This window comes from Crocodylus porosus, unplaced genomic scaffold (assembly GCF_001723895.1).
Source record: "Crocodylus porosus isolate Cpor-Errol unplaced genomic scaffold, CroPor_comp1, whole genome shotgun sequence".
NCBI lineage: Eukaryota > Metazoa > Chordata > Crocodylia > Crocodylidae > Crocodylus > Crocodylus porosus.
The window spans coordinates 78776969-78788934 of record NW_017728949.1 but is presented as its reverse complement, the minus strand read 5'-3'; the positions used below and the strand labels follow the sequence as shown (position 1 = coordinate 78788934).

General features: G+C 39.7%; 1 protein-coding gene across 1 annotated transcript in view; it reads left to right on the top strand.

Moving 5' to 3' along the window:
- NEB (nebulin) overlaps positions 1-11966 on the top strand; it is a 207897-nt gene that overhangs the window by 104792 nt on the left and 91139 nt on the right. Inside the window, exons 63-72 of the mRNA XM_019553612.1 lie at positions 7-192; positions 2383-2586; positions 4342-4446; positions 5053-5160; positions 6442-6753; positions 7090-7293; positions 8128-8232; positions 8421-8528; positions 9075-9386; positions 10839-11042. Coding sequence (XP_019409157.1) covers positions 7-192; positions 2383-2586; positions 4342-4446; positions 5053-5160; positions 6442-6753; positions 7090-7293; positions 8128-8232; positions 8421-8528; positions 9075-9386; positions 10839-11042 — 1848 coding nt within the window. The remainder of the gene's footprint in view (positions 1-6; positions 193-2382; positions 2587-4341; positions 4447-5052; positions 5161-6441; positions 6754-7089; positions 7294-8127; positions 8233-8420; positions 8529-9074; positions 9387-10838; positions 11043-11966) is intronic.

The following is an 11966-nucleotide window of genomic DNA, read 5'->3' as shown; positions in this document are numbered from 1 at the left end:
TACAAGAAAGACTTTGAGAAGTGGAAGACCAAGTATAGCACCCCAGTGGACATGCTGTCAGTTGTTGTGGCCAAGAAAGGTCAGGAGCTGGTCAGTGATGTTGATTATAGACATCCTTTACATGAATGGACCTGTCTGCCAGATCAGAATGATGTCATCCAAGCTAAGAAAGCTTATGATCTACAGAGTGATGTGAGTACCTTATGCATATAAATATATTCAGCAAGCCTTATTTTATCTTGAGATAAATGTATGAAGGGATATGAGTACCTTTTCTATTTCCATTCAAGGAGAGGAATGCACTTGATAGTGTACTTAGATGACAAAAGGCATAGCTGTGGAGGAAAATTTCCCAGTAGAATCTCAAGCATGGTGAATCTCACTTGCTTTTCAGATTTTGCGTCAAAATGAATCTCAGATCATAACCATTTAAAGACTTGACTGCTTGTTGAAATTTAATCAGATCTGACCTGATTTATGATTTAATATTGAAACTGTATTTAATTCTTAGGGTCAGATTACGTTCTACCAATTAGATATACAAGTGGACTTAGGTCCCTAAGTGCAAGTCTGTTCCACCCGGAGTCCTTGAAACACTATTAATAAACAATATATAAGTTAATATACATTCTTCTCCTTCTTGCTGTCTTTTTGTGATTCAGCATTAAGGGTCATGTGATGGTAGATGCATTCAGGCATTTTCAGAGATGGAATAGAACCACACAGAGGGTAGAAACAGATGTTGCTTGACATTGCATTTGTGCCCCTATAAAAAAATTTATGACAGCAAAAGTGATGAGCAAATAGATGTCCCTACCCTTTGTCTTGCCACACCAGTGGCACAATAAGACATAATGATAAATGTTGTTGCTTTATTTCTACAGACGTTTGTTTGCTCTGTGGTGGGCTTGGGGGTCCTCCAGAACACCTGCCTGGCTTTTCCCTGTTACAGAGAGCCACTCTGGGGAATACTGGAGCACCTCTCTATAAACAGGAAAGTTGGGGTTCCCCACTTATGGAGACATACCTTGGGATCTCCATAGTGGGGAAAGCCTACATGTGTTCTTGTGTGGAGACATGGGACCTGTGGAATCCCCATTGTCCTGTACACTGGAAACACCGGAACCTGCTTACCCAGACCTCCCCCAGAATTTGTGGGGACTCAAGTGTGGAAAACCCCACATTCCTTGAGGAGAAAGGCCCACATTCCCTGCTTACTTAGGCGCATCCTCAGAGTTCCCAGGGACGGGTCTGGGTAAGCAGGAAAAGCCAGGCAGGTGGCTTGAGAGGTCCAGTCCTGCTTGGGAATTTGGGGGGTTTATAGGACAGAGCCACTCAAGGCTCAGGAGAACACAAGGCCTGTTGTCCCACACCATCAACAGGGGTCACAGGGTCAAGGGGTGACATGTATTGCCCAAGGAAGTGGATCAGCTGTGCCACAGTACATCACTACACATCTGATCTGCTTCATTTAGTGACATTTCTAGCTTTAGGTTCCTAAGTCAACTTAGATGTCCAATAGGTGGAATAGAATCTGCCGCTTTAATTACTCATGGTTTTGATGTGAATTCAGATGAAATGCAGGGTTTTCATCTAAGGTGTGCTTTTATGATTTGGTTTTTATATGAACGAGAAATTAGAAGTGAAACTAGCGACGGGTAAACTTGAACCGATGTATATCAAATACCAGGAATAAAGATAATACATACCTTCAGCAAAGCAAAATTGCTAATCGTCAAGCTCTTCCAGTACTATCACTAAAGCTAAAGTTGAGAAATAGAGTAAGTAATATCATAATAACGTTTTAACTGGAGAAAACCTGGCTCAAAAGAATAAGTACAAAACGTAGTAAATGGCAGGTTGTGGAAGGAAAGAAAGCACAAAGTCTGGAGATAAAGGAAGCATTCTCATATGTAGCTAAGGATAGAGTGCAGAGAATGTAATGAGAGAAAAAAGAGACAAAAGCAGAGCAGAGCTGTGTGAAAAAGAGTTGTGTTTGATAAAACAAATGGATTTACTACTATAACAGGACAGCATTGGCTGAATCTCTGAGTTTAATTTAGGACTGAAAGACTTGAGATGAGTTTCAAACATGGCTCTTTTACAAGGTATTTCTTTTCACTGATGCATATGGTGGGTGAAATCTCGGTTCTGGTGAAGTCAATGGTAATTTTTCCTTTGTTTTTAGTAGGTCAGTATTTCACTCTCAGGCCCAGTCTGTATTTTCTGCAGAACAGCAATATTTTTTGTTGCTCTTGTCATGTATCGTATGTTTTACTCACAGCTTTGTAACTGTTCAGTAGTGGTAAAATTCTGCTATTATTTACTGGGTTCTTAGTTTTAAGATGTCAACTGATGAATTCCTTATGTATTTATTAACAGAATTATTACAAATCAGATCTCCAGTGGCTCAGAGGAATTGGTTGGGTCCCAATTGGTTCTCTGGATGTTGAAAAAGCCAAGAAGGCTGGAGAGATCTTGAGTGATAAAATATACCGTCAGCCTCCAGATCAGTTCAAATTTACTAGTGTGACTGATTCTCTAGAACAGGTCTTGGCCAAGCAGAATGCAGAAACAATGAATAAGGTGAGTCTTCATATAAAAGTAGCATATCAGTACCACTCTACTAACCAACAGAAATAGAAAATTAGGAACACTGATGTTCAGATTTGGAGACCATCTGATACAGACACAAAGCAACAGCTACATCATGTTTTAACAGGCACTAATGAGGACATATTAAGGATGTATCACATCTGTTTAGCTATTTTATATATTTTTGCCATATGTACGTTGCATCTTCCTGGTTTTCCTGAGGATCCTGGTTTTCTCTGTTTAATAATCACAGATTCCCTGTTTTTAAAACCAAAAACCTGTGTTTTTCTGCAATTAAAATGAAACGCTATTTTATGTGTGTGTGTGTATGTATATATATGTATGCATGTATCGATTGAACACAATGTTTTATAGATATATTTATAATTTTAAAGCAATTTGGAAGCCTACCAGTTTCTCAATCACTATAATAAAATAAATTCTAAGGGCCTATACATTTTGGCATTTGATGTTGGGTTTTTTATCATGGAAAATCAGTGTTCCCTTTGCCCCCTTTGCTCACCAGGATGTGGATCCAACTGCAGCTGTTCCCCCTGCTGTTTTGTGGTGCTGAGTAGCCCTGATGTGCTGGTGCTCTGCCCCTGCCCATGCCGTTGCCCCTCACTCCCAAGCCACAGCTTTCCTGAGCCCTGCCAGTGTCCCTTCCTCCAAACTCACAGCCTTTGTCCCTGCCAGTGCCCCTCATTCTGGACCCACAGCTCTCCCAGCCCTGCTGGTGCCCCTCACTCTCAACCAGCTGCCCCCCCGCCTCCAGTCCCCCCACCCTCCTTGTCTGAAGAAGGGAGTGGGTATGTGGGGAAGGTGAGGGGGGGCACAGGTGATACAGTGGAGTGGTGGTGGGGGGGGGGTACATGCCCCCTGAGACTTCTGTGCCCACAGTGCAGGGCTGCAGCTGGGCTGGACCAGCTCCAGGCAGGAGCTGCCTCTGCAGCTTAATGGGTGGGACCTGGTACTGGAGGAAGAACCATGCCAGCATGCTGACATGTGAAAGTAACATCAGCAGTGGTGGTGGCGTGGAGTTGTGCCCTGTGTTGCTTCCTGGCTTCTGCCCAGAGCTAGTCTGGCCTGGCTGCAGCCCTGTGCCCCACCATGGGCGCAGAAATCTTGAGCATGTGCCTCTCCCTGCCATGTTGCCTGTGTCCCTCCCCACCTCCCCAACATACAGCCTGTGCCTGTTTCTCCCTTCCCTGCCCCCCCCACCAATGCATGGCCAGTGGCCCTCCTCTCCACATGGGGATACTCCACCCCATCTTGCCCCTGCCCCCTATAGACTTACCTGGAGGGAGCTGGGAGAGCTGCTCTCTTCTGCTGCCTGGCTGCCACGTTCATGTGCATGTGACGCCCCCTGCTTCCGCTCACCCTCTTCCTGCTCCCTGCAGCCCTTTGCAGGCTGGAACTCAGCAAGCCTGCACAGGGAAACCTCTGGTTTCCCACATTTTTCTCCTTTAAAAGGGAAAAACTGTGGTCTGGAAAAGCTCAGATACCTGTTCATTAAGCACCTTAGACTTTCCTCAACCATTCATTGTCCTGAAGGCATGTAAATAATTTCCAAAGATGACTACATTTCCACAGATAAATTCTCTATGATTATACTAGGTGGTTTTTTCCTGAGTAAGGATGGAGAAGTTTCATGATGCTTTAGACAGATACTGTGTCATAAATGAATATCAGGTACAGGCCCTATACTCAGTAATAACAGAAATCTCTTTGTTTATTCCTTCTAAGCGCTTATATACTGAAGCATGGAATAAAGACAAGACTATGATTCATGTCATGCCTGACACACCAGAAATCATGCAAGCAAAGCTCAACCAAATACTCTACAGTGAGGTGGGTAAAAGTAAAAGGCTGAAGTTGTAGTAAAAAGTACTATGTAATCATTTCTGACTTTTAAGTCAGTATGATAGCATAGTACATGTATATAATCCCAAATAGCTAACTAAGTTAATAAAGTCAGGATTCTTTATTTTGCTGTCATTTAATAATTTTTTATTTAGTATGACACTAGAAACTTATTGTATGGTAAACTACATGCATTGGGAAATTCAGTTTTTTCATTTCCCAGAAATGTCTTTGTAGAAATGGAGATTTTCAGAAAATAATACAAATTTGAGATGGTGCAAATGTTCAGAATCTAGGTGCAGCTTCTCATCCTTTTGTTATTCATCTAGTAGATTCCAACCATGCTAGCTTTCAACTCCTCCTTCTGCAAGACAAATACATTACAATGTTGGAAAAATGCTTTCTCATATCCTGACAAGGTTGATGTGGATTATATTTAAATCAGATTTATTCCATTTAATGATTATTGTTTATATGACCTTTAGTGTGATTTAACAGGTTTTATTATATAAATGTGTAACATGCTTAGCCACAAGTGAGATTTATAAAATGCCTAATTAATTAAACAATAATATTTGTTCTCCTTTCTCATAGAAAATATACAAACAAGCTTTGGATGAATTAAAGAAAAGAGGTTATGATATGCGCCTTGATGCCATTCCAATCCAAGCTGCAAAAGCATCCAGAAATATTGCCAGTGATGTAAGTAACCTTTTTGTTACATGTATGCTAGGGCAGAAGTTACACATAAACTGGTACAAGTGATTGGAAACTGGTTCAAATCTCTAACACAACAGAAGTTCAGTGCACGTAAACCACTTTCAAAATAGCTGAAACCAGTTTAAGACAAACCTGGATGTATGTAGTATCAGACATAACTGATTTAGATTATATCAGTTTACTGAACTTCTGTCCCAGATCCCCTACAGATTCAAGTTGACTCGCAGTCCCCCAACATCCTAGGATGCTTTGCATCTCCCCTGCACCCCTCCCTTGTAGAGTGGGTTGGATGCTCCAACCCAGCTGTTTGCTCCAGCATAGCAGGGAGGCATGCTGTAGTGCCCCCTAGCTTCTGACTTGGGCAACTGCAGACATGTGGCTGTATTTCCAGAATCAAAAGTGAATGTCTGTTCACTTGCTTATTGGTTCAATCTGCTCAGCTTAGACTAACCTGTAAAGATTGAATCAATTCAGCCTTGGGCTTTTTGATTGTCTGAACTTAGCCTTAAAGGAATCTGTTTTTTATAGCAAAGGGTTCATAATTTGTGCTTCATATTTTTTGTATGTAAATGTCTTAAAATAGGAAGTAGAATTCATCACTATCCACAAACTATATCATATGTTTCTTGCATGTGTTAATATTATCCTTTCATAAAAGAAAGTAAAGAACTTATTAAAAGTAAATAACTTATTACTTCTATTCAACATAAGAATTACGTGTTTAAAAATCTCTCTCCCCAGCCCAATTAATACATTAATATTTACATTCTAAACCATCACCATTTCTTTCCATTAGCAGTGATTAAACTTTGTTGTATTGGAAGCCCAAATAAAGGCAGTCATGTACTGCATATGAAGAGTATGGATAGTGGAAAAAAATTGTATATCACTTCTTTGATGGACTTTGTCACTGCTGACTGAGAGAGACCTGATTTAGGGTATCAGAAAGCAGTTCATTCTTCAGGCTGATTCTGTCCTAGGTACCACTAGTAAAACTTCCAATAAAAATGCCAGTTCATTTTAATTATCTTTAGGGGTTTTGTAATAACATTCTTAAGGAAAGACATTTCAGCTATTAGGTAAATGCGGCTTTTTATGAAACTTACTTTTCTCTGTTTTGTATGAAAAATGAATAAATTGGAATACTAATTAAAAAGTAGAGTATTTTATTCCCAGTATTATAGGATATATATGTTAGAGTTAACCTGGATACGTTATTTCAGAATAAAAAATTGTAACATGTATGTCTAATACATTTTTCAGTATAAATACAAGGAAGGTTACCGCAAGCAGGTTGGCCACCACATTGGGGCCCGCAGTGTAGCGGATGATCCCAAAATGATGTGGTCAATGCATGCAGCCAAGATCCAGAGTGACAGGGAGTACAAAAAAGACTTTGAAAAGTGGAAGACCAAGTTTAGTAGCCCGGTGGACATGCTGTCAGTTGTCGTGGCTAAGAAAGGTCAGGAGCTGGTCAGCGATGTTGATTATAGACATCCTCTACATGAATGGACCTGTCTGCCAGACCAGAATGATGTCATCCAAGCTAGGAAAGCTTATGATCTACAGAGTGATGTGAGTACCTTATGCATAAAAATACATTCAACAAATCCCTATTTTATTTTGCCATACTTGTATGCAGAGGTGATATTCTCCATAGCATGTGATCCTGGATCACTAAATTTTTCCAATGTTGTTGGGCTTTGACCCTATTATTGGTACACTTGTATTAGAACTCTAAGATTCTTCTGTATTCATCCACATTGTTATTTTACCCCACTTAAGAGAATCAGAGTCTGAAACAAATGGCCATTTCAGAATAATCCATAATATTATTAATTTTTTTTAAATTCAGATTTATAACTCTGACAAATCATTGACTATTTTTTAAATTAATTTGATTAATTTTAGGCTATTTACAAATCAGACTTGGAATGGCTGAAGGGAATTGGATGGGTTCCCATTGGTTCCTTGGATGTTGAGAAGGTCAAGAGAGCTGGAGATATCCTTAGTGACAGGAAGTACCGCCAGCCTGCAGACCAAATTAAATTCACCTGTGTGACAGATTCCCTTGAGCTGGTTTTGGCCAAGCAAAATGCTGAGAACATGAATAAGGTGAGATTCCCAGAAAAAAATCGCTGGTATGATTGACTCATGGAATGAGTAATGTCCTTCAGTCAGAGGAATTTACTATTTTGAAGAAGCAAAATTTGAGCTAGCTACTGTTGCTGAGTTAGTAGTGCTTGCCAAGCATCTTGTTTTTCCTTTGTGCTTTGCAAGGTGGTGGGACCTTTTTTTTTCCAGCTGTGGTCCTGCCTAGGATATTGCTGCCTTGGTCACCTTCAGACTGGATAACTTTAGTGTGACCTCTGGAGAACTACATTTGGAAATGCAACTTGTATGGAATAAAGACCTGCTAGCAAAATAGTGTTTCTCACAAAGCATGACAGTCAGCACACATTGTATATGGGCAAAGCTCATATCCCAACATTGTATATGGGCAAAGCCTCTGCACTCAAATAAGAGTGCTTTACCCACTGCTAGATCTCCACTGTTTATTGGACATCCCCTATCTCCTCTAATTCTCGCTATACTTATACTTCAGATTCCTGATTCCATCGTTTTCTCACTGCTGAACCAAGAAATTGACATGGCAGAGCAGATTCAGTAGTAATGAGAAGGACAAAATTTTCCACTTAAACTTTATAGTTGAAGGTCACAATATATCAATGTATTCAAAACCAGCTTGAACAATAGGTGCTAGTTTATTGGAGCATTTCTTATGAGTAAGAAGTTATGCGACTCTTTGATGTGACTTCTGGTTCAAGCTTTTGGTTTTGCATCAAGGAGCCTTCAGCTAATCATAGTTTCCAGCTCAATTGTATTTTGTCAAAAATTCTTTAGAAATAAGCAGGCAATGAAGTTAAAATTGTTTCTTCCCCCCTGCAGCGCTTATACACGGAAGCCTGGAATGCTGACAAAACGTCGATTCACGTCATGCCTGATACACCGGAGATTCTGCTAGCAAAGGCCAATTCAGCCAATATTAGTCATGTAAGAACATTTTAAAAGCTATGTCAAAGTAGTACAAATTCAGAAGCTGAAGTAAGCATTCATTTAACTTCAAAGAGCTTCTTTTAAATGGGCTTTACTTTTCCTTATAAAAAAGGTTGTACCTTCCTGCTATGTAATTTAAACTCCATGTACCATGTTTTCATCCACATTTTGTGTTTTCTCTGTAGAAACTCTACATACAAGGTTGGGAAGAAACCAAGAAGAAGGGCTATGATCTGAGAACTGATGCTATTCCAATCAAAAGTGCAAAGGCATCAAGAGACATTGCTAGTGAAGTATGTCTTTATTTAATAGTCTTGTAATTTTAAGAGAATATGAAAGGTTTTTTTCTCCATTTTTATCAAATGACAAACTATGAGTTATTTCAGAAAACAAAGCATTAGGAACTAGAGAAAGACAAATAAATCCAGAAAAAATACTGAACATTGATTAGGGAAAAGAATATAATATTAGAATGCTTAATAGTAAGCAAACAAAAGAGGAAATATGTTCTAAAAAGATCATAGTAATGCAGTATTGCTAATATGAAAGCTCATTTTTATTAGGGATAGGAAGCTTTTACCACTAAAATAATTTTTTAATTCTTTGCAAACTCAGACGGTATAAAATACTGATTACTACTCAGTCTTGTAATTACCTTTATCATTCAGACATCATTTTATACATTTTATATCAAATTTGCTTCATGCTAGGTGAGGTATAGCCTTAGCTGGTAGAGCTGCAGTGAAGTTAATTAAATTACTCCATCTGGGTATCTAGCTTCTGATTTACTTTTGCGTGAACACTTAAAACGTAACTTTTCCGTCTGTCTTTTTATATAGTATAAATACAAAGCAGCATATGAGAAGCAGAAAGGTCACCATATAGGCGCTCGCACAGTAGAGGATGATCCCAAGATTATGTGTGCTCTCCATGCTGGAAAGATCCAGAGTGACAGGGAGTACAAGAAAGATTTTGAGAAGTGGAAGACCAAGTATAGTAGCCCAGTGGACATGATGTCAGTTGTTGTGGCCAAGAAAGGCCAGGAACTGGTCAGTGATGTTGATTATAGGCGTTATCTTCATGAATGGACATGTCTGCCGGACCAGAATGATGTGATCCAGGCCAGAAAAGCTTATGATCTACAGAGCGATGTGAGTAAAAATAAAAGTAGAATATATGTTTTATACATGGATGTGGATGAGAATCATCTGTTCAAATATTTTAAAGTGAGTTGTACCCACTATATCCCTGATCCTTCAGGTGCTTTCCTCAACAGCTTTATTCAAATGGGTAGTCCACAGGAAATTAATTGGTAAAACTCAGGAACTGAAATGTGCAGAAACAGAAGTTGGAATGGAGGTGTAAATTGTAAGCACTCTTCTGTACCATCCTCATCCTTATCTCATTATGTAAAGATAGGCATTGACACAAATGGCAGTTTGGCCTGAACACAGGTTTTCAATGGTTAGCATAGGTGTTTACAAGGAGGCTAGTGGTATTTTATGTAGCATATCTAGAAATGAACCTTATGTTGCAGCTGGGTTTTCATTATGATGGAATATACACATTCCTGAGAGAGTTACAAAAGTGAGTTAAATGTTATGTTTAAAAAATATATTTTTGATCTTAATGTATGGGCTAGTGTATAAATATATATGCAAAAGACTTGATATAATGCAGTCTAAGTACAGAATGCTTTATGTATCACTGCAGGAGACAGAGCTCTGAGAAAACCCTGGAAGTGCACTGCTATGCACTGCCAGGTTTCTTCCTAACGGGAAGAATAAAATCAAGGACTGGAGTAGGTAGCTAAAAGCCTCATTGGCATCTTAAGGACTGTGCCCATGTCTTTGGCGACAGGCTCATTCTCTGGCCCATTTTTACCCTGTGCCTCACGCTGAGAATAGGACAGATAGTACAATAAGGCTTGAGAACTTTTCAGTGGCAAGATTAGTGGCTTGTCTACAAGATAAACCACTGCTGCTACAACAATTAGAAATAGTATGTACCAAGAAAGGGGTTCCTGTCAATGTAGCTACATCATCTCACCCAGCCATATGTATTAAGCCAATACAAGCACTCCTCTGTCATCAAGGGTACATGCCACCAAAACTCTGGACTGCTGGTTTGGCCTGTGACTATCCTTAATGTTGCCTATTCCCACTTGTATCCTTTACTCACACCGGCATAGGAATGCATCAGCTCTGAGCTTTCTTTTGTGCCCCATGGATGAACAAATGAGATCAAGGTTTAAGAGCTCTTGTAATGTCATGCTTAATGTGGGTGTTTTATAATTTGACTTGTTAATTGGATAGTTGCATGTGCAGTGGTTTATCAAAGAATTCTTATGCAGGTGCTCTCCAGTTGGGAGAGCTCCAGAATGGCAGAGTCTGGCCCACCCCAAATTTCATTCTCTCTGGGACCCCGACATTTGTCTATGAGTAAAGCATGAACATTTGTTGTCCCTGGTGGGAAATGGCAGCATTTTTTTTAACTCCTGCATGGTTGCTTTAAAGGGTTGGGATGAGGCTCCCAGTTGTACTCTGTTGCATGACCCTGTACAATCCATTTATGTAATTATAGTGTAATTGGTTTGTTTGTAGAACGTGTACAAGTCAGATCTGGAATGGCTGCGTGGCATTGGCTGGATGCCAGAAGGATCTGTGGAAGTGCTTAAAGTGAAGAAAGCCCAAGAACTCCTGAATGAAAGACTGTATCGGAAACGACCAGATGAACTGAAATTCACCAGCATTGTGGACACACCGGAAGTTGTACTGGCTAAGGCCAATGCTCTGAATCGGAGTATTGTAAGAAACTATCTATATTTATGTGTTAGGCTCCCAATCCTGCCATTTTAGTTTTTCAGAATGAGGGGCTCTACAGAAACATTTTAAACAGGAAATAAACAGGGTACTAGGAAAATTTCCACCCTGAAAAGGGACACAAATTAGTACAATGTATTTACTTTCAATATTTATACTAAAATAATTTACCATTTGCACAGCTAGACATCACCCTTTGTATTACAGGATCAAATCCAACTGTCACTGACAGTTTTTCAATAGGAGTCTTTCCATTAATATAGATATAATATGGTTACAAGAAAAGATCTAAGAGATTTGGTATTTCTATCAGATGAACCAGGCTTTGCATTTTTTAATGTCCTAGTTATATCTAATATGTATGTTAGACATGCACATATGTATATACCATGTTTACTCAAATATAAGATGATCCTGAACATAAGAAACTACCCCAATAATTAGTCTCTATATATGGGAAATTTATAAATAGTTGAGGTTTGCCTTGAATTTGTCCCCTTCCCACTGTTGCTGCTGGGAAAATATATCTGAGGGGGTGGGGAGGGGAGGGAGGTTCAGGTAGGCCTCTTGCTCTCTGTCCCACCATCTTCTTCCTCCTGCAGCCTCTCTCCCTCCCTTACTGTCAGACACTGCTCTCCCTCAGTTAAGTGAGGGGCAAATTTGTAAATGCTAACTTCAAAACAAACATGCCTGTAGTATTTCCATATTGACAAATTACTACAGTTACCCATAGAGTAAGTTCATCCAGAATTGGTGCGTTTTATCTTTCATACTTTCATAGTTTCGTAGTTTGTAGGGTCAGAAGGGACCTGAGCAGATCATTGAGTCTGACCCCCTGCCATGGCAGGAAAGAGTACTGGTGTCAAACGACCCCAGCAAGGTGTTCATCTAACCTCCTCTTAAAGACCC